General features: G+C 48.6%; 1 protein-coding gene across 1 annotated transcript in view; it reads right to left on the bottom strand.

Annotated features, from left to right (window-relative positions):
• The window catches only part of LOC115149410 (serine/threonine-protein kinase 17A), a 42,672-nt gene that overhangs the window by 11,094 nt on the left and 9,434 nt on the right, over positions 1-22,144 (bottom strand). Inside the window, exon 2 of the mRNA XM_029692242.1 lies at positions 12,297-12,509. Within this exon, the coding sequence (XP_029548102.1) occupies positions 12,297-12,509 (213 nt within the window). The remainder of the gene's footprint in view (positions 1-12,296; positions 12,510-22,144) is intronic.

Genomic DNA, 22,144 nt, shown 5'->3' with positions numbered 1-22,144 from the left:
GGCTGGTGGCCACGGTCCGGAACCTCGCGTGCCACCGTGGAGCGCAACGGAGATAATAAACTCCCAGCTGGGGCCCAGAGAGGAGAGCCCAATGAGGCCACACTCCCTCATCCAGCCCCTGCCCTCGCCTTAACTGCCTGGAAAAGCACACTTTGGACCCTGGCTTGCTAATCCCCCCCCCCATTCGACTTCCCTCCCCCCTTCCGCCTCATACTGTAATTGCATGATTAGCGCTCTATAATTTCAGGCTGTCCCTCATCCGAAGCCCACGCCACTCCCGGTCCCTCTCCTCCTCCTCATGTCTCCAGGTTTGCTCTAGTGCCCCAAAATATCAATCAGCTGTCAAAAAAAGAAAAAAAAGGGTTTTCTCCCTCCGTCTCCCTCCCTCTCCGTCTCATCTCTCTCCGCCTCATCTCTCTCCGCCTCTCGGTTTCCCCCCTCATCTCTCTCCGTCTCCTTGCATCTCCCACTTTCTCCCTCCCTCTGTCTCCCTCCCTCCATCTTTCCCTCCATCTCTCCCTCCCCGTCTCTCGCCGTCTCCCCCCCACCATCTCTCCCTCCCTCCCTCCCTCCCTCCGTCTTTTGCCGTCTCCCTCCATCTCTCTCTCCGTCTCCCTTCATCTCTCACTCCGTCTCCCTTCCTCCCTCTCCCCGTCTCCCTTCCTCCCTCTCCATCTCTCTCCCGTTCTCCCTTCCTCCATCTCTCTCCATCTCCCTTCCTCCATCTCTCCCTCCCTCCATCCATCTCTCTCTCTCCCTCCCTCCATCAATCTCTCTCCCTCCATCTCGCTCCGTCTGTTTCCCTCCCTCCCTACCATCTCTCTCCGTCCGTCTCCCTCCCTCCCCGCCATCTCTCTGTCTCCCTCCCTCCACCATCTCTCTCCGCCTCTCTCTCTCCCTCCGTCCGTCTCTCTCTATCTCTTTCTCTCGCCCTCTGTCTCTCTCTCTCTCGTCCTCCGTCTCTCTCTCCCTCCGTCTCTCTCTCTCCCCCCTTCATCTCTCTCTCTCCCCCCCTTCGTCTCTCTCTCTACCCCTCTCCCCCTCTGTCTCTCCCCCTCCGTCTTTCTCTCTCTCCCCCTCTCTGCCTCTCTCTCTCTCCCTCTGCGTCTCTCTCTCTCACCCTCCGTCTCTCTCTCTCTCTCCCTCCGTCTCTCTCCCCCTCCGTCTCTCTCTCTCCCCCTCTGTCTCTCTCTCTCTCACCCTCCGTCTCTCTCTCTCTCTCCCTCCGTCTCTCTCCCCCTCCGTCTCTCTCTCCCCTCCGTCTCTCTCTCTCTCTCCCCCTCCGTCTCTCTCTCTCTCTCCCTCCGTCTCTCTCTCTCTCTCCCCCTCCGTCTCTCTCTCTCCCCCTCGTCTCTCTCTCTCTCTCCCCCTCCATCTCTCTCCCCCTCCGTCTCTGTCTCTCTCCCCCTCCGTCTCTGTCTCTCCCCACTTCCGTCTCTGTCTCTCCCCACTTCCGTCTCTGTCTCTCCCCACTTCCGTCTCTCTCTCTCCCCCCCTCCGTCTCTCTCTCTCCCCCCCTCCGTCTCTCTCTCTCCCCCCCTCCATCTCTCTCTCCCCCTCCGTCTCCCTCTCCCCCTCCATCTCTCCCCCTCCGTCTCTCTCTCTCTCCCCCTCTGTCTCTCTCTCTCTCCCCCTCCGTCTCTCTCTCTCTCCCCCTCCGTCTCTCTCTCTCTCCCCCTCCGTCTCTCTCTCCCCCTCCGTCTCCGTCTCTCTCTCTCCCCCTGTCTCTCTCTCCCCCTCCGTCTCTCTCTCTCCCCCTCTGTTTCTCTCTCTCTCTCTCTGCCCCTCCGTCTCTCTCTCTCTCCCCCCTCCATCTCTCTCTCCCTCCGTCTCTCTCTGCCCCTCCGTCTCTCTCTCTCCCCCTCCGTCTCTCTCTCTCTCTCTCTCTCTCATTCCGTCTCTCTCTCTCTCTCTGCCCCTCCGTCTCTCTCCCCCTCCGTCTCTCTCTCTCTCTCCCCCTCCGTCTCTCCCCCGTCTCTCTCTCTCTCTCCCCCTCCGTCTCTCTCCCCCCCTCCATCTCTCGCTCTCTCTCCCCCTCCGTCTCTTTCTCTCTCTCTTCCCCTCCGTCTCTCTCTCTCTCCCCCTCCGTCTCTCTCTCTCTCCCCCTCCGTCTCTCTCTCTCCCCCTCGTCTCCCTCTCTCTCCCTCCGTCTCCCTCTCTCCCCCTCCGTCTCTCCCCCTCCGTCTCTCTCTGTCTCTCTCTCTCTTTCTCCTTTTTTGACAATGTTATTGATGTCATGGGTGTCTTCCTTGTGGTACAGTAGAGAGATGGAGGGGGTCTGTCTTGTGGCATGGGATGGGTAGAGTAAACTGAGGATTGAACAGCAGGTCAACAATGGAATTAGGACTGGGGGAGTGCAGCAGCAATTAAGGGATATTCTATTCTAAAAGATTACATTCTAATACAAACAACAAACTAAATGTAATCCTGATAATGCTACACTCCATTATAGCTATGGAACTGACCGATCCCACTCTTCTCAAACTGAAATACATTAGGCTATATTGTTGCACGGTATACCCAAAACTTTGATACTAAAACATGGAAAATGGTTCGGTACTAGAAATTGTGTTACTTTCCAGTACTTCTGTAAAATGTGTCTCACGTCGTGTACGTGATTGAGAGGATCAATTCAATAACCACAGCTCCTTATAGCGCGAGCGCACCATCCATGCCTCTTGCCTGTTCCACATAGTCTGCACTGGGAGTCTGGGCTGTAACATGTTAGATCTCGACTCATGATGCACAGAAGTTAAAACACTTGAATAATGCAACACGGTATGTAGAAATGTTGAAACTGTTCATTACTGTTCGCAAAACAATGTCCATACAGGTTACAACACTTTACAATGGAAGAAGATACTGGTAGCTTCCAGCTTTGCAGGCTAACATTTCAGCTAAAGCTATCATCAATTCACTACTCTTTCTTCGTGATAATATGCAAACCATAACACAAAATATGCTGATTTCAAAGCGTATTGTCACCACAAACTTGATTAATTCCCTTAATTGTCTCTCCATTATTTCCAAAGATACTTATGGCAGTCACGTCTCTTCCTCACCAAACTCAACTGACTGTGGGGCTGGGTGTGTGCCTTGTCACGAACGACCTAATTACTGGTTTTAACGAGACAGGGCACACTTTTATAAAAGAAGAGATTGCTACTTCTATCCAAATGTTGTTGATCAGTACAATAAAATAACAGATTGTTATCTGAAGCCCCATGAAATCAGCGAAAACAAGCTCAATAACTCAATGCATTCACACACTGCTATTGAATATGCATTCAGCTGTATTGTGGATAAGTTTAGGCTATATCTTGATTTACCCAGTTTATCAATACAAAATGACCATTATGTAGTTAGATTGGTAAAACAAAGTCAAATGAATTGTATGAGAGAATAATTGATTCATTAAATTTGCATGACTCTCTCATCAACTTTAAAATAAATGATATTGAACTCAAGATGCCCAACTATTGAACAGAGCAGTAGCTGAGTTGATCTGTCTGGATCAAGTGGCATTCTGGGACTTTGGCTAATATACCTTTTTTTTTTTTCCATGGTATCATTTTGGTATCGAGTATCTTGATGGTATCGACTATCGTAATACTGAACCTGGTATCAGGATCGAAGTGAACATTCTGGTATCGTGAAAACATTGTAAGGCTGAACTATGAGTCTCCTAGGCCGTCATTGAAAATAAGAATTTGTTCTTAACTGACTTGCCTAGTTAAATAAAGGTAAAATAAAAATGAAAAAGAACACAGAGAAATATTAACAATGTTAACTAGAGCAATCTAACGTCCTAAAGAGGGGTCATTCCAGTAGCGTCCCACTGAGTGAGTAGCATCCCCCACACACGGAATGTTTTAGCCTTGTTCAGGTGAGCGGTCAAGTCACAGAGGGGCTCCATATGGACTGGAGTGACTGTTAGCGGAGGTCATGCAGTGTGGTGCCCTTGGCATTAGTTTAGGATGCTAATCTAGCAGGCCAACCAATTATCTCCCTGCTAATGCTAACGCTAACCCCACTCCCACCCCCTTGGCTAGTTCAGGGCAGGCTAGGACACCACAGGGGTCCACTTAAAGCTGTTTTAGTCTGACTCAGTGGGGACGCCAAGCCAGCCACAGATAAGATGCAATGCAGTAGGCTGCTACACTGTACAGGGAGTTTGGGACCTTTGTTGGGAAATCAAGGAGCCATTTCAATGTGTGTGAGGTACTATATATTAGGCTGAGGAGGTACTATATATTAGGCTGAGGAGGTACTATATATTAGGCTGAGGAGGTACTATATATTAGGCTGAGGAGGTACTATATATTAGGCTGAAGAGGTACTATATATTAGGCTGAGGAGGTACTATATATTAGGCTGAGGTGGTATACTGTATATACTGTATACCGGGATATCTTGACAGGATGATACTGTCCCAAAAAAATTATAAAGTCAATGATTGTCTCCAGCTCAGGGCTCCAGCTATGCATTTGGTTTGCTAACACTATAGTTGTTGTATTGAAGAAGGTGGCTTGGTGTGGTGGAGAAAGGAAGGTGCATTGTCTCTGTGGCCATTAAAACCCATAGATTCTATGATGTGTTCTTTAGGGCTGAATTAGGGCAGAGTGAGAGCATTCTTTAGGGCAGAGTTAGGGCATTCTTTAGGGCATTCTTTAGGGCAGAGTTAGGGCATTCTTTAGGGAAGAGTTAGGGCATTCTTTAGGGCAGAGTTAGGGCATTCTTTAGGGCAGAGTTAGGGCAGAGTTAGGGCATTCTTTAGGGCAGAGTTAGGGCATTCTTTAGGGCAGAGTTAGGGCATTCTTTAGGGCAGAGTTAGGGCATTCTTTAGGGCAGAGTTAGGGCATTCTTTAGGGCAGAGTTAGGGCATTCCTTAGGGCATTCCTTAGGGCATTCCTTAGGGCAGAGTTAGGGCATTCCTTAGGGCAGAGTTAAGGCATTCCTTAGGGCAGAGTTAGGGCATTCCTTAGGGCAGAGTTAGGGCATTCTTTAGGGCAGAGTTAGGGCATTCTTTAGGGCAGAGTTAGGGCATTCTTTAGGGCAGAGTTAGAGCATTCTTTAGGGCAGAGTTAGAGCATTCTTTAGGGCAGAGTTAGGGCATTCTTTAGGGCAGAGTTAGAGCATTCTTTAGGGCAGAGTTAGGGCATTCTTTAGGGCAGAGTTAGGGCATTCTTTAGGGCATTCTTTAGGGCAGAGTTAGGGCATTCTTTAGGGCAGAGTTAGGGCATTCCCATGGTATTTGTACGGCCTGGTGTTTTCCATCAGACAGGCCCTCCCTCCCCTCTGTGACTGGATATAGGACTATTTGACTGGTTGACCACAGAATAGTCACCCGCCCTCACACTGAAACGTCCTTATGATGGACGTCAAATTGGGCTGTTTTAAAGCCCAGTAGGTAGGTGTGTGTGTGTGTGTGTGTGTGTGTGTGTGTGTGTGTGTGTGTGTGTGTGTGTGTGTGTGTGTGTGTGTGTGTGTGTGTGTGTGTGTGTGTTTGCGCGTGTAGGTAGGGGCATTGAAACGTGAGGGCAACGAGGGCCACTTGCGCTAGGCACGAGATTCTGCTGGGGGGAGAAAAACCTGAAATTGTACAGCTCAAACACTGTGGCCCGGCACAATGAAGTAGTGGGTTTAACATAAGAAAGGCAGAGAGTGAGAGGGCAGGAGGTGGAGGTGGAGTGGAGGTGGAGTGGAGATGGAGTGGAAATGGAGATGGAGTGGAGATGGAGATGGAGTGGAGATGGAGTGGAGATGGAGTGGAGATGGAGTGGAGATGGAGTGGAGATGGAGATGGAGATGGAGTGGAAATGGAGTGGAGATGGAGTGGAGATGGAGATGGAGATGGAGTGGAAATGGAGTGGAGATGGAGTGGAGGTGGAGTGGAGATGGAGTGGAAATGGAGATGGAGTGGAGATGGAGTGGAGGTGGAGTAGAGATGGAGTGGAAATGGAGATGGAGTGGAGATGGAGATGGAGATGGAGTGGAAATGGAGTGGAGATGGAGTGGAGGTGGAGTGGAGATGGAGTGGAAATGGAGTGGAAATGGAGTGGAGGTGGAGTAGAGATGGAGTGGAAATGGAGTGGAAATGGAGATGGAGTGGAGATGGAGTCTGCTCTGCAGTAATGGTCACCGCTTTAGCGTTTCATTAAGTAGAATAACATTTGCTTCTGCTGTTCTGAAACAGACACACACACACACACACACACACACACACACACACACACACACACACACACACACACACACTTGGGTTGAATATTTTCCCCGTATTTTTACAAATGTTCCATCCTGAGAATAAATCCCTTTTCTCCCAGGTAACCTAGTGTCATTCACACGCCATGACTTTTTCTACATTCTGTTGTTACAAAGTGAGAGAAAAATGTATGTCATTTTTTATGTCAAAGTGGAATAAACATTTTTTTACAAATGTTAGAATTTTTGAAAAATAAAACACTAATATATCTTAAGTATTCAAGTATTCAACCTTGAGTCAAAACATGTTAGAATCACCTTTTGGCAGCGATTACAGCTTTGAGTCTTTCTGGGTAATTCTCTAAGAGCTTTCCACACCTGGATTGTGCAACATTTGCCAATTATTATTTTCAAAATTCTTAAAGCTCTGTCAAATTGGTTGTTGATCATTGCTAGACAACCATTTTCAGGTCTTGCCATAGATTTTTAAGCACATTTTTGTCAATACTGTATCTCAGCCACTCAGGAACATTCACTGTCTTCTTGGTAAGCAATTCCAGTGTAGATTTGATCCATCCTTAGTTCTCCTATCAGCCATTCAACTCTGACGGTTTAAAAATCACCATTGGCCTCATGGTGAAATCCTTGAGTGGGTTCTTTCCTCTCCGGCAACTGAGTTAGGAAGGACGCCTGTATCTTTGTAGTGACTCGGTGATACACCATCCAATGAGAGAGAGAGAGAGCGAGCTGCTGCAGTCAGTCAAACTGCCCTGTGGGAGGAGAGAATAGACTCAAGGTGCCATGTAGGGAAGGAGGGAAGAAGGGAAGAAGGGACACACTCAAGAGTGTATGTAGGCACACGAGTCCTGAGCAAACAGCAGTGGTGGGGTAGTTTCCATGGGCAGGTGGGGTAGTTTCCATGGGCAGGGCAGGTGGGGTAGTTCCCATGGGCAGGTGGGGTAGTTTACATGGGCAGGTGGGGTAGTTTCCATGGGCAGGGCAGGTGGGGTAGTTTCTATGGGCAGGTGGGGTAGTTTCCATGGGCAGGTGGGGTAGTTTCCATGGGCAGGTGGGGTAGTTTCCATGGGCAGGTGGGGTAGTTTCCATGGGCAGGTGGGGTAGTTTCCATGGGCAGCTGGGGTAGTTCTCATGGGCAGGTGGGGTAGTTTCCATGGACAGGTGGGGTAGTTTCCATGGACAGGTGGGGTAGTTTCCATGGACAGGTGGGGTAGTTCCCATGGGCAGGTGGGGTAGTTCCCATGGGCAGGTGGGGTAGTTTCCATGGGCAGGTGGGGTAGTTCTCATGGGCAGGTGGGGTAGTTTCCATGGACAGGTGGGGTAGTTTCCATGGGCAGGGCAGGTGGGGTAGTTCCCATGGGCAGGTGGGGTAGTTTACATGGGCAGGTGGGGTAGTTTCCATGGGCAGGGCAGGTGGGGTAGTTTCTATGGGCAGGTGGGGTAGTTTCCATGGGCAGGTGGGGTAGTTTCCATGGGCAGGTGGGGTAGTTTCCATGGGCAGGTGGGGTAGTTTCCATGGGCAGGTGGGGTAGTTCTCATGGGCAGGTGGGGTAGTTTCCATGGACAGGTGGGGTAGTTCCCATGGGCAGGTGGGGTAGTTCCCATGGGCAGGTGGGGTAGTTCCCATGGGCAGGTGGGGTAGTTTCCATGGGCAGGTGGGGTAGTTCTCATGGGCAGGTGGGGTAGTTTCCATGGACAGGTGGGGTAGTTTCCATGGACAGGTGGGGTAGTTTCCATGGGCAGGTGGGGTAGTTTCCATGGACAGGTGGGGTAGTTTCCATGGGCAGGTGGGGTAGTTTCCATGGGCAGGTGGGGGGAAGGTGGGGTAGTTTCCATGGGCAGGTGGGGTAGTTTCCATGGGCAGGTGGGGGAAGGTGGGGTAGTTTACATGGGCAGGTGGGGTAGTTTCCATGGGCAGGTGGGGGAAGGTGGGGTAGTTTACATGGGCAGGTGGGGTAGTTTCCATGGGCAGGTGGGGTAGTTTCCATGGGCAGGTGGGGGGAAGGTGGGGTAGTTTCCATGGGAAGGTGAAGGTGGGGTAGTTTCCATGGGAAGGTGGGGTAGTTTCCATGGGCAGGTGGGGTAGTTTCCATGGGCAGGTGGGGTAGTTTCCATGGGCAGGTGGGGTAGTTTCCATGGGCAGGTGGGGTAGTTCCCATGGGCAGGGCAGGTGGGGTAATTTCCATGGGCAGGTGCAGGTGGGGTAGTTTCCATGGACAGGTGGGGTAGTTTCAATGGGCAGGTAGGGTAGTTTCCATGGACAGGTGGGGTAGTTTCCATGGGCAGGTGGGGTAGTTTCCATGGGCAGGTGCAGGTGGGGTAGTTTCCATGGGCAGGTAGGGTAGTTTCCATGGACAGGTGGGGTAGTTTCCATGGGCAGGTGGGGTAGTTTCCATGGGCAGGTGCAGGTGGGGTAGTTTCCATGGACAGGTGGGGTAGTTTCCATGGGCAGGTAGGGTAGTTTCCATGGACAGGTGGGGTAGTTTCCATGGGCAGGTGGGGTAGTTTCCATGGGCAGGTGCAGGTGGGGTAGTTTCCATGGGCAGGTGGGGTAGTTTCGATGGGCAGGTGGGGTAGTTTCCATGGGCATGTGGGGTAGTTTCCATGGGCAGGTGGGGTAGTTTCCATGGGCAGGTGGGGTAGTTTCCATGGGCAGGTGGGGTAGTTTCCATGGGCAGGTGGGGTAGTTCCCATGGACAGGTGGGGTAGTTTCCATGGGCAGGTGGGGTAGTTTCCATGGGCAGGTAAGGTAGTTTCCATGGACAGGTGGGGTAGTTTCCATGGGCAGGTGGGGTAGTTTCCATGGGCAGGTGGGGTAATTCCCATGGACAGGTGGACTAGTTTCCATGGGCAGGTGGGGTAGTTTCCATGGGCAGGTGGGGTAATTCCCATGGACAGGTGGGCTAGTTTCCATGGGCAGGTGGGGTAGTTCCCATGGACAGGTGGGGTAGTTTACATGGGCAGGTAAGGTAGTTTCCATGGACAGGTGGGGTAGTTTCCATGGGCAGGTGGGGTAGTTTCCATGGGCAGGTGGGGTAATTCCCATGGACAGGTGGGCTAGTTTCCATGGGCAGGTGGGGTAGTTCCCACGGACAGGTGGGGTAGTTTACATGGGCAGGTGGGGTAGTTCCCATGGGCAGGTGGGGTAGTTCCCATGGACAGGTGGGGTAGTTTCCATGGGCAGGTGGGGTAGTTCCCATGGGCAGGTGGGGTAGTTTCCATGGGCAGGTGGGGTAGTTTCCATGGGCAGGTGGGGTAGTTCCCATGGACAGGTGGGGTAGTTTCCATGGGCAGGTGGGGTAGTTTCCATGGGCAGGTGGGGTAGTTCCCATGGACAGGTGGGGTAGTTTCCATGGGCAGGTGGGGTAGTTTCCATGGACAGGTGGGGTAGTTCCCATGGGCAGGTGGGGTAGTTTCCATGGGCAGGTGGGGTAGTTTCCATGGACAGGTGGGGTAGTTCCCATGGACAGGTGGGGTAGTTTCCATGGGCAGGTGGGGTAGTTTCCATGGGCAGGTGGGGTAGTTTCCATGGGCAGGTGGGGTAGTTCCCATGGGCAGGTGGGGTAGTTCCCATGGGCAGGTGGGGTAGTTCCCATGGGCAGGTGGGGTAGTTCCCATGGGCAGGTGGGGTAGTTCCCATGGACAGGTGGGGTAGTTCCCATGGGCAGGTGGGGTAGTTCCCATGGGCAGGTGGGGTAGTTCCCATGGGCAGGTGGGGTAGTTCCCATGGGCAGGTGGGGTAGTTCCCATGGGCAGGCGGGAAGGAGGAGAAGAAGAGAGGGAAGTTCTGTCGGACTATCTGCTGTGACCTCCCTCTATCTGCTGTGACCTCCCTCTATCTGCTGTGACCTCCCTCTATCTGCTGTGACCTCCCTCTATCTGCTGTGACCTCCCTCTATCTGCTGTGACCTCCCTCTATCTGCTGTGACCTCCCTCTATCTGCTGTGACCTCCCTCTATCTGCTGTGACCTCCCTCTATCTGCTGTGACCTCCCTCTATCTGCTGTGACCTCCCTCTATCTGCTGTGACCTCCCTCTATCTGTCATAATTACAGCCGTGTTGAAGAGACCAAACTGCAGCAGGTGAAATGTAGATACTCATCTTTTTAATATATAAGAGCAAAGTATCCACGGGGAAAAACAATAAACACAAACAACACGCTACATACATACCAAAGACTAGCAGTGTTAGCACAACCACCCACAACCCCAAGTGACAAACATACTCCTAATTATATGACTCCCAATCAGGAACAACGACAACCAGCTGTCCCTGATCGGGAGCCACACAGACCCACATAGAAATACAACACCCAGAACACACATACACAGACATACTCTGCCACGTCCTGACCAAAACTACACAACAACACCCTCTGCTGGTCAGGACGTGACACTATCTCTCCACACCACAGGACAGTCTTTCACACACACAGGGGGCACATGAGAACCAGGTCAGGTCTCATTGGTCAACAACACTGGTATGTCTCTACCACTCATAAACATACAGGCAGTTGAAAAATGATTTTGATACGTTGAAAGGATTGTTTTAATAATAACCTCTTAATTAAAGTGTTCATATTTTAATATTCCAATATTGTAATAGAAAAAGATCCAGTAGTTTGACTTGATGACTCAGATGTTATTATTGGTTAGGTACAGTAGGCTAATAGTTTTTCTTCTACCAAGAGTTTGAACCCAAAGAGCCTGGTGACCAGTATGGATCCTGTCTGGGAAACCAATCAGCCAATCAGTGTGATGGATCCCTGACAAATCTCTCGCTCTAACGAACCCAAAGTTCAATGTCAGCATGTGACACAGGAGAAACCCAATCCCCAACACAATGACTGTGTGTGTCTGTGTCTGTGCGCCCCATCCAGTGTAGCAGAGATGAGCAGAGAGGAAGAGAGGAGGGGGGAAGGCACGTTGTTGAAATAGCCAGTGCTCACTGAGGCATGGGGAGTATTGCCCTTGTCTTTGGGACTGGATTACTGCTCTCTTATGGCCTACGATTTTTACTCGCTCTGTCACTCCCGCTCTCCCTCCCTCCCTCCCTCTATCCAGGGAGACTTCTCTCTCTCTCCCGCCCTCCTTCCATCCATCCAGGGAGGCCTCTCTCTCCCCCTCTCTCTTTATCCAGGGAGGCCTCTCTGTCTCTCCCTCTCTCTATCCAGGGAGGAGTCTCTCTCCATCCCGCCCTCTATCCAGGGAGGCCTCTCTGTCCCTCCCTCCCTTTATCCAGGGAGGCCCCTCCCTCCCTCCCTCCAGGGAGGCCTCTTCCTCCCTCCCTCCCTCCCTCCCTCCCTCCCTCCCTCCCTCCCTCCTTCTATCCAGGGAGGCCTCTCTCCCTCCCTCCCTCCCTCCCTCTATCCAGGGAGGCCTCTCTCTCCCCTCGGTTTCATTCTAGTTCTGTCTCTACCTCACATAAGTCACTGACACAATCGTTCATTTTTTATTTGTATTTATCCTAGTCCTACAATTATTTCTCCTTGCCTATGTACAGTAACCCCCGTCTCCTGTACTGTCATTCTCCTTCTATTTTCTCAGTCCTCTCTCTCTCTCTCTGTGTCTCTGTGTACAGGTAAGAGGGATAGTCATGGAGGACAGGGTTTCACTGCAGTCTCAATATTTAATGGCTTGTCGTGGACCTGCTGCCTTTCATCTGGGTCATGAGCTTTTTATTATTCACCAGCCAGGTGAGGAGGCAGGAAGCTAGGAGATCAGTCTGCTGTGCCCGTGAGCCTTTCTTATACATTCTGTGGGTCAAAAGTGATACATAGGAGTTGAGCTTCCTTTTCCATGACCAGAATGACACTTTGTATGAGATCCCATTCACCTATCCTGTTTCTTCAGATCAGTGTCGGATTTGGAGATGGAGCCATATTGAACCTACTGAGACACTCAGGCTGTGTGAATGTACAGTACGTACATAACCAGTTGTTGTCCATGTCTGAAGAGGAATAAAACTCAACTGAAAGAGGAGCAGACCTCTTCACGTGTTTGTATCATCTCTGCACCGTAATGCTGAGGATGTGGCATTGTTCCCACAACATATTGGCATAGTGCTATACTCACAACTGGAGGACGAGCACCATCTCGGAGGTCATCTCGTAGACCTGGTGCAGGTTGACCACCCGCTGGCTGGCCGTGGCGAGCTCCAGAACGGCCACCTCGTGGATGATCTCCAGCCTGCAGTCCTGGCCCTTCCTCCGCTTCCTCATGAACTTGGCGGCGTACTCCTGCCCCGTGCACTTCTCCACACACTTCCTGACCACGGCAAACTTCCCCCTGAGGAGAAGAGGGTGTTGCATGAAGTTATACTTCACTGAGAGGTTGTATTCTAGTTCAGAGAATAAGGTAGACTAGAAAGTGACTGGAAAAGCCTCATGCCATCTACAGTAGAATAGGTTTATTTATTCACCATCAAAGTTATTATAAAGCCTTTTAACTATGGTAACTGTAACCATGGTAACTGTGACTATGGTAACCGAAGGCAGTCTTTCATTTGTTAATGCCAAGTTGACTATATGACCTAGTTTCACTGACCCAATAGGCCGATACTGTCTTTCTACCAACCTCACAAGAACGACACAAAGCCGCAATGAACGTTTGAATTTCAAGTCTTGTGAAACTAAATGAACTAATCCCAGTGCATCTCATTAGAGCTGAATGCCATTACAAATCAAAGGAACCAATGTATAAGCAGCTTATTTACACAAACATTTCTTTCCCCCCGTGGAACTCTTTCATCTCAGTGAGAGAAGAGACTTGAGCTGTGTGTGTGTGTGTGTGTGTGTGTGTGTGTGTGTGTGTGTGTGTGTGTGTGTGTGTGTGTGTGTGTGATGGCGTTGATGAGAGAGAGAAAGAGAGGTTCTGAAACCGGCACACTTGTTATCGTTGGAGCTGAACATCTCTTTGTCTCCTTGGCATTTCTACAGGATGAAGTCATCCCCCGTCCCCAGACCCCAAATTGGCCCTTTTTCTCACCGTTACAACCGTCTGCTTTGTGGCTCTGACCCACTTTGAATGTGGACTGTGATGATGCAGGGGCAGGGGCCTGGTCTGGTGTGAAAAACACACAGCGAGTGTGTTGTGTCCCAAATGGTGCCCTATTCCCTATGTAGTGCACTACTTTTGACCAGGACCCATAGGGAATAGAGGGTCTTCTCTGAGAGAAAGGAGTGCATGAAGATGACACGCTCACATCAAGATGACACGCCCACATCAGCCCTCTTGGCGGCTGTCAACTGTCAGACTCCAGTCACCCAAGTCATAGACTGTTCTCTCTTCTACCGCACGGCAAGCGGTACCAGAGCGCCAAGTCTAGGACCAAAAGGCTTCTTAACAGCATCTACCCCCAAGCCATAAGACTCCTGAACAGCTAATCAATGGGCTACCCAGACCCCTCTTTTAACTGCTGCTACTCTCTGTTTATGATCGATGCATAGTCACTTTAATAACTCTACCTACATGTACATATTACCTCAATTACCTCGACTAACCGGTGCTCCTCCACATTGACTCTGTACTGGTATCCCCTGTATATAGCCTCCACATTGACTCTGTACTGGTACCCCCTGTATATAACCTCCACATTGACTCTGTACTGGTACCCCCTGTATATAGCCTCCACATTGACTCTATACTGGTACCCCCTGTATATAGCCTCCACATTGACTCTGTACTGGTACCCCCCTGTATATAGCCTCGCTTGTTATTTTACTGCTGCTGTTTAATTATTTGTTACTTATGTTTTTATATTTTTTTATTATATATATTTTTTACTTAACCAACAATGCTGAAAAATAAGTGTTAAGGGCTTGTAAGCATTTCACTGTAAGTGTAACAATGTAGGTTCCGTCCCTCTCTTCGTCCCAACCTGGGCTCGAACCAGGGACCCTCTGCATACATCAACAACTGTCACCCCACGAAGCATCGTTACCCATCGCGCCACAAAAGCCGCAGCTCTTGCAACGCAAGGGGAACAACCACTTCAGGTCTCAGAGCGAGTGACGTCACCGATTGAAACGCTAATAGCGCGCACCACCGCTAACTAACTAGCCATTTCACATCGGTTACATAAGGTCTACACCTGTTGTATTCGGCACATGTGACAAATAAAATGTAATTGATTTGTTTACAGTGAATGCACTAATACACTGGACCAATGGTTTTGTTACTTCCTGGCCTCATTGTAAGATGATATGCTAATACATCTTTAGATTCTAAATGTGTAGCAGAGACAATTAAATGAAGCATTGCTGCTAGGTAGAAACAGTGTGGACTGTAGACAGTGATACAATTTTTGTTGTTGTATTGTTTCCAGGCCAACGCAACACACACCTCACATTTATATATAATTTAAGTACAATGGTATTGACTTAACTAAGGGGAGAGTATTTGCCTTGACTAGGAAAGGTTATTTGAACTGAGAGGTTTGCAGTGGGAAAGTCCAGAGCCAGCCAAATCTCTGGTAAACAGGTCTAAAGAATGATGACTTCGGGAGGCTAGATGACTTCGGGAGGCTGGGATGACTTCGGGAGGCTGAGATGACTTCGGGAGGCTGAGATGACTTCGGGAGGCTGGGATGACTTCGGGAGGCTGAGATGACTTTGGGAGGCTGATTAACACACAGTGTTTTGTGAGCGATAGCCATGAGTGCCCACAAACACACACACACACACAAGGATTTTTACAGATCGTGTCAAAACAGAGTGGCAGTCGGAGAGAGACTGACCTCTGGAAGTGGGCCAAGCTGCCAAGGTTGGACTTTGAGTAAACGTCCACATAAAAATCCTTCTCTGACCTTCGCTCCCCTCGTACAAGCCTTAGAGCTTGAAACTCGGAACCTCAACCACATATCACATGCTCCTTCTTGAATCCGCCCTGCTTAACCCCTCATTGCACATATCACATGCTCCTTCTTGAATCCGCCCTGCTTAACCCCTCATTGCACATATCACATGCTCCTTCTTGTTTCCGCCCTGCTTAACCCCTCATTGCACATATCACATGCTCCTTTTTGTTTCTGCCCTGCTTAACCCCTCATTGCACATATCACATGCTCCTTCTTGTTTCCGCCCTGCTTAACCCCTCATTGCACATATCACATGCTCCTTTTTGTTTCTGCCCTGCTTAACCCCTCATTGCACATATCACATGCTCCTTCTTGTTTCCGCCCTGCTTAACCCCTCATTGCACATATCACATGCTCCTTCTTGTTTCCGCCCTGCTTAACCCCTCATTGCACATATCACATGCTCCTTCTTGTTTCCGCCCTGCTTAACCCCTCATTGCACATATCACATGCTCCTTTTTGTTTCTGCCCTGCTTAACCCCTCATTGCACATATCACATGCTCCTTCTTGTTTCAGCCCTGCTTAACCCCTCATTGCACACGCAGATCAAGTTAAATGGTGTAAAACTGTCCTCAGTCAACACCTGTGTCTTTCAAGGAAAGGAAACACAGCAGGATTGGGGTCAATTCAGAAAGTAAACCAAATTCCAATTCCAATTTCTAATTTTCCTCATTGAAAAGCATTGAAGAGAAATTGGAATTTCATTCCACTTCCAGAATTGACTGGAATGTAAATGGAATTGACCGCAAACCCTGAAACACAGTGAAACACAGTGAAACACAGTGAAACACAGTGGTCTTGAAGGTTGAGTTACTGCTCTCATTGAACAGCAGTCATATGTCTCAGGCTGTCTTTACTGTATGTTGATATGGATGGATGGATGGATGGATAGGGGTGTCCTCCCTTTCTTCTCCTGAGAGCAGTGTCAGTAGCCTGCATCATGTACAATACTGTGTACAATACTGTGCTTTCTCCTGAGAGTAGTGTCACTAGCCTGTATCAAGTACAATACTGTACTTTCTCCTGAGAATAGTGTCACTAGCCTGAATCATGTACAATACTGTGTACAATACTGTGCTTTCTCCTGAGAGCAGTGCCACTAGCCTGCATCATGTAAAATACTGCGATGGCGTGCTAGAGACTGGGAAGCCAAGAGGGATAGATCTGACTAGAGAAGAGAAAACATCCAGTGCAGCCATGACTGCCTAACGCCACCATGCTGAACGTCATTGTTATGTTGTTGGGGCAGGAGTGGAAACGGACTGGATGAAATTGAGTTGGTTTTGAACTCTAGAGAACCTATCTCAAGGTGGGGGAAAAAAAAACTGAAATTACAGGATACAGTATATTTCTGTGAAAAACAACTACAACAAAACAGCCAAGTTCGTGATGTAATAAGGTCATGGTGTTTTTAGTCTTGTTAAATATATACAGTACTAGTCAAAAGTTTGGACACACCCTACTCATTCAAGGTATTTTTTTTCCTTTTTTCCCCTATTTTCTACATTGTAGAATAATAGTGAAGACAGCAAAACTATGAAATAACACATGGCTTCATGTAGTAACCAAAAAAGTGTTAAACAAATCAAAATATATTTTCTATATTTGAGATTCTTCAAAGTAGCCACCCTTTGCCTTGATGACAGCTTTGCACACTCTTGGCATTCTCTCAACCTGCTACCAAATGCACCTTCATTTGGGATCTATCGCATCCCACAACTGTCCCAGACTATGTTTGAAATATTTATTTATTGCACAGAATGTCAACTTTTGTACTATGGGGGATAGTAGATTGACATAGGCGAGTGCTTTTGCTGTTCGTTAGGCCTACTGATCTTGTTGGCTGAAGAAAAGTAAATGTGGACAGTTCTTATATTTTCAATAAGCGCCTCGGAATTCGATAAGGACGTGCGCAGTTGCATCCCTGATGTTTCTGTCTTCAGTTGTAGCCTGTGAGAAAGACCTGATCATGTGACGGGCATTGGCCAATAAGAATTGAGATATCTGAGAGAGCCATGCGAGTGAGAGGTGCTTCGGAGCACGCAGCCGGGAGAAGGGAATTCTAATTATTATCTTCAGCCCAAGGGCACAACAGCCACTGGCCGCAAAAGGCATTCATATTTTTAGGGGGCATTATGGGCACACCGGGAAATTCGGTGAGTATTTTCAGCAAATTTAACATGTGCAAATATTTGTATGAACATAAGATTCAACAACTGAGACATAAACTGAACAAGTTCCACAGACATGTGACTAACATAAATGGAATAATGTGTCCCTGAACAAAGGGGGGGGGGTCAAAATCAAAAGTAACAGTCAGTATCTTGTGTGGCCACCAGCTGCATTAAGTACTGCAGTGCATCCTCCTCATGGACTGCACCAGATTTGACAGTTCTTGCTGTGAGATGTTACCCCACTCTTCCACCAAGGCACCTGCAAGTTCCCGGACATTTCTCGGGGTGAAGAGCAGATTTTGCCAGTCCTGTCTGGTCCAGTGACGGTGGGTTTGTGCCCATAGGTGACGTTGTTGCCGGTGATGTCTGGTGAGGACCTGCCTTACAACAGGCCTACAAGCCCTCAGTCCAGCCTCTCTCAGCCTATTGCAGACAGTCTGAGCACTGATGGAGGGATTGTGCATTCCTGGTGTAACTCGGGCAGTTGTTGTTGCCATCCTGTACCTGTCCCACAGGTGTGATGTTTGGATGTACCAATCCTGTGCAGGTGTTGTTACACTTGGTCTGCCACTGCGAGGACAATGTCATTTTAGAGAATTTGGCAGTACGTCCAACCGGTCTCACAACCGCAGACCATGTGTAACCACGCCAACCCAGGACCTACAGTCATGGCCAAAAGTTTGGAGAATGACACAAATATTAATTTTCACAAAGTCTGCTGTCTCAGTTTGTATGATGGCAATTTGCATATACTCCAGAATGTTATGAAGAGTGATCAGATGAATTGCAATTAATTGCAAAGTCCCTCTTTGCCATGCAAATGAACTGAATCCCCCAAAAACATTTCCACTGCATTTCAACCCTGCCACAAAAGGACCAGCTGACATCATGTCAGTGATTCTCTCATTAACACAGGTGTGAGTGTTGACAAGGACAAGGCTGGAGATCACTCTGTCATGCTGATTGAGTTCAAATAACAGACTGGAAGCTTCAAAAGGAGGGTGGTGCTTGGACTTATTGTTCTTCCTCTGTCAACCAAGGTTACCTGCAAGTAAACACGTGCCGTCATCATTGCTTTGTACAAAAAGTGATTCACAGGCAAGGATATTGCTGCCAGTAAGATTGCACCTAAATCAACCATTTATCGGATCATCAAGAACTTCAAGGAGAACGGTTCAATTGTTGTGAAGAAGGCTTCAGGGCGCCCAAGAAAGTCCAGCAAGCGCCAGGACGTCTCCAAAAGTAGATACAGCTTTGGGATCGGGGCACCACCAGTACAGAGCTTGGCAGCAGGCAGGTGTGAGTGCATCTGCACGCACAGTGAGGCGAAGACTTTTGGAGGATGGCCTCGTGTCAAGAAGGGCAGCAAAGAGCCCTAGACTTCTTATTTAGTATTTATTTTAGCAGGTAAGTTGACTGAGAACACATTGTCATTTACAGCAATGACCTGGGGAATAGTTACAGGGGAGAGGAGGGGGATGAATGAGCCAATTGTAAACTGGGGATTATTAGGTGGCCATGATGGTATGAAGGCCAGATTGGGAATTTAGCCAAGACTGGGGCTCTGTCCAGCACAGATGTGCTACATACAGCTGGGTCCACCTTTACATTTGAAAACATTTCCCTTTGAAAAATATAAAGACTGGAGTATAAAAAAAAACGAAGCTCTTTGGCTGACCTCAAAGTCCACATAGGACTAAATGCCTTGGATTAGGCTAAATATTTGAGGGTGGAATTCTCTATGTTGGGTTTCTATGGGAAGAAGTCGGTAAAAAGGCTGGTTTTCAGATGGGTGTGTAAATCATACTCTTGAGGATGTGGCTGACAGAGGCGTTTGTTATTGTCTGAAGTCAGTGTGACACGGCTGTGAGCAAGGTGACAAGGTCAGTGACACAGTGACGTGGACACTACACACTCCTCCCCAGTCACAGCATCCAATGAAAGCCCAAAAGGAATGCGGAGAGCAGATGTAAATCTTTTGCATTCATAACATCTTAGCGGGCTGCGTCTAATCATTCAAGTTCAGAATAAATTGTTTAGGTGCTATAGAGAACCTAGCTGAAGAGAGTCTTACAGGCTTTCACCTGACGGCACAGCTGATTCTTACAGGCTTTCACCTGACGGCATGGCTGATTCTTACAGGCTTTTACCTGACGGCATGGCTGAGTCTTACAGGCTTTCACCTGACGGCATGGCTGAGTCTTACAGGCTTTCACCTGACGGCACGGCTGAGTCTTACAGGCTTTCACCTGATGACGGCATGGCTTAGTCTTACAGGCTTTCACCTGACGGCATTGCTGAGTCTTACAGGCTTTCACCTGACGGCACGGCTGAGTCTTACAGGCTTTCACCTGACGGCATGGCTGATTCTTACAGGCTTTCACCTGACGACGGCACGGCTGAGTCTTACAGGCATTCACCTGACGACGGCACGGCTGAGTCTTACAGGCATTCACCTGACGACGGCACGGCTGAGTCTTACAGGCTTTTACCTGACGGCACGGCTGAGTCTTACAGGCTTTTACCTGACGGCACGGCTGAGTCTTACAGGCTTTCACCTGACGGCAAGGCTGATTCTTACAGGCTTTCACCTGATGACGGCACGGCTGAGTCTTACAGGCATTCACCTGACGACGGCACGGCTGAGTCTTACAGGCTTTCACCTGACGGCATGGCTGAGTCTTACAGGCTTTTTTGACCTGACGGCACGGGTGAGGCAGTCCTTCATACCTCCACGACTGATACACTAATCCAGCTCCTGCTGCCGTAAGGCTTCTTAAAACCTGAATGCCCCGGAATCCAGTTCTGTACAGTATTAAGGGGTGGGGGGGAGGAATATGATACTGTGACATATCGGAGATATCATTTTTGGATGACATATCGTATCGCATCGTTTTGACAATATTGCAATTGGTTATCAGAACTTTTCTATGAATGATAAAAACTAGTTACCATGGCTCTCTCTTATCCCTCTGCAGCAGACATATTGTGAGCAACATGCTTGGAACATCAAATCGCAATAAAATCTCAGTATCGAATCGCAATACATATAGAATCGCAATACTTATCAGCACCTAAGTATGGTAAAGTCCCCCAGTATGGTGATAATATGGTATGGTGGTGATAATATGGTGAGGTATGGTTATAATATGGTATGGTGAGGTCCCTCAGTATGGTGGTAATATGGTATGGTGAGGTCCCTCAGTATGGTGGTAATATGGTATGGTGAGGTCCCTCAGTATGGTGGTAATATGGTATGGTGAGGTCCCTCAGTATGGTGATATTATGGTATGGTGAGGTCCCTCAGTATGGTGGTAATATGGTATGGTGAGGTCCCTCAGTATGGTGATATTATGGTATGGTGAGGTCCCTCAGTATGGTGATATTATGGTATGGTGAGGTCCCTCAGTATGGTGATAATATCGTGCCGTGAGGTCCCTGGTAATTCCCAGCCCTAGTATAGAGGCAGGGTGCTAATCAATCGTGTGATGTAAAGAAATAAACCCTTCCCTAGATGTGGTTTGCGTGGTGGCAGTGGTGCGGCCCAGCCCTAGCCTAACCAACGCCCCCCACTGCAGCCTCGTCCTGTCCAGACTCTCCCCCACTGGGAGGTCATGAGGCTTTGATACCAAAACGTCTAGGACGCCTCCGATCCAATGCTGTGTGACGTTCATCAAGTCGGCCATGAATCTGTGCTATGTTTACAGTAGGTAGGGTGCTGGACAGGGGGCCTAGGCCTGGAATGTTCTAAGGCTCACTCCAGGGGAGAGACAACTAGCCTATTTATATTGCGTATAGCTGGGCCACTATCTGCATGCTATTGAGACTGTACCGTCAATGCAAGCAGTGCACACTATACCAAACTGTTCCAAGTACAGCAAGCACACATAAGCCTTTGATTTAAGGCTTGTGTACATGGAGAAACTTTTAAAAACAGATCACAGCCTTTTCTGCAGCCATGTCAGCACATTTCCAAAGCCGGTGGCCTCACACGGACAACACCCTGAAAGAGATGGCTGTCGTGTACAGAGAACGCGGGTGACTGCTGGGTCACAGTCAATGTAAAGGAACGGGCGATTCAGAACAGATGGCTTTGGCCCTAAACCACCGGACTTCATGAGGCAGTAAGGTTACGTTTTTTCACCAAAACGGTAAAACTGCACATTGGACCATTTGAGCTTTTGGCTAAAGATCCCTTTTTTTATAATTCATCACACATTTTATTTAAATTAAATGGACATCTTTATTTCCATACATATTTTTGCAGTGGCAGGCGTCCAAGCAGAAGACAGGTTTAATATAATAAGGTGAGATGCCAAGAGCTGAATGGCTACTCTACTTTCATTATGAAAATATTCCACACGTTAGCCCTTGAGTGGGGAAAGTCACCTCAATGTAAGTATGTAGGTTAACTTACAGGTTAAAAGAGTGGAAATTCTAGGACTCTAACATCTCTCTTCTAATTTGACTAGCCAAACTATGGTGTGGGGGGGGACTTGAGACAAAGTCGTTGACAGAGCTTAACTTTATTGAATTAGACTCGGCAGGATCGTCCCTCCAAATGGCCTCTACACAGATGATTGGTCCAATATTTGAGAGTGACACACAGTCGGTATGGGTAGAGTGATAAAAGGTCCTCAGACGTCTGTAAATCTGATGGCTCTGACAGACCGATGTTTAAAAAGTGAGGTGAGTACTCTTTGGACTCTTACCACCTGTATAATCATGGCATTAAAGTTGTTGCTATGTTCGTCATAGACTGATGGAGAGGCCCGGTCATCTAACCGGTAGGTGTCAAACTCTCAAGTTACTGTGCATACGGTAAACACCTTCTGTTTGGCTATCTGACAGAAGAGTTGACAGGATACCAAAAGCCAGACTACATTATATT

The sequence above is a fragment of the Salmo trutta genome, chromosome 2 (assembly GCF_901001165.1).
Source record: "Salmo trutta chromosome 2, fSalTru1.1, whole genome shotgun sequence".
In the NCBI taxonomy this organism is placed as follows: Eukaryota; Metazoa; Chordata; class Actinopteri; order Salmoniformes; family Salmonidae; genus Salmo; species Salmo trutta.
Note: the sequence above shows the minus strand (reverse complement) of the source record. Positions and strands in the feature narration are given on the sequence as shown.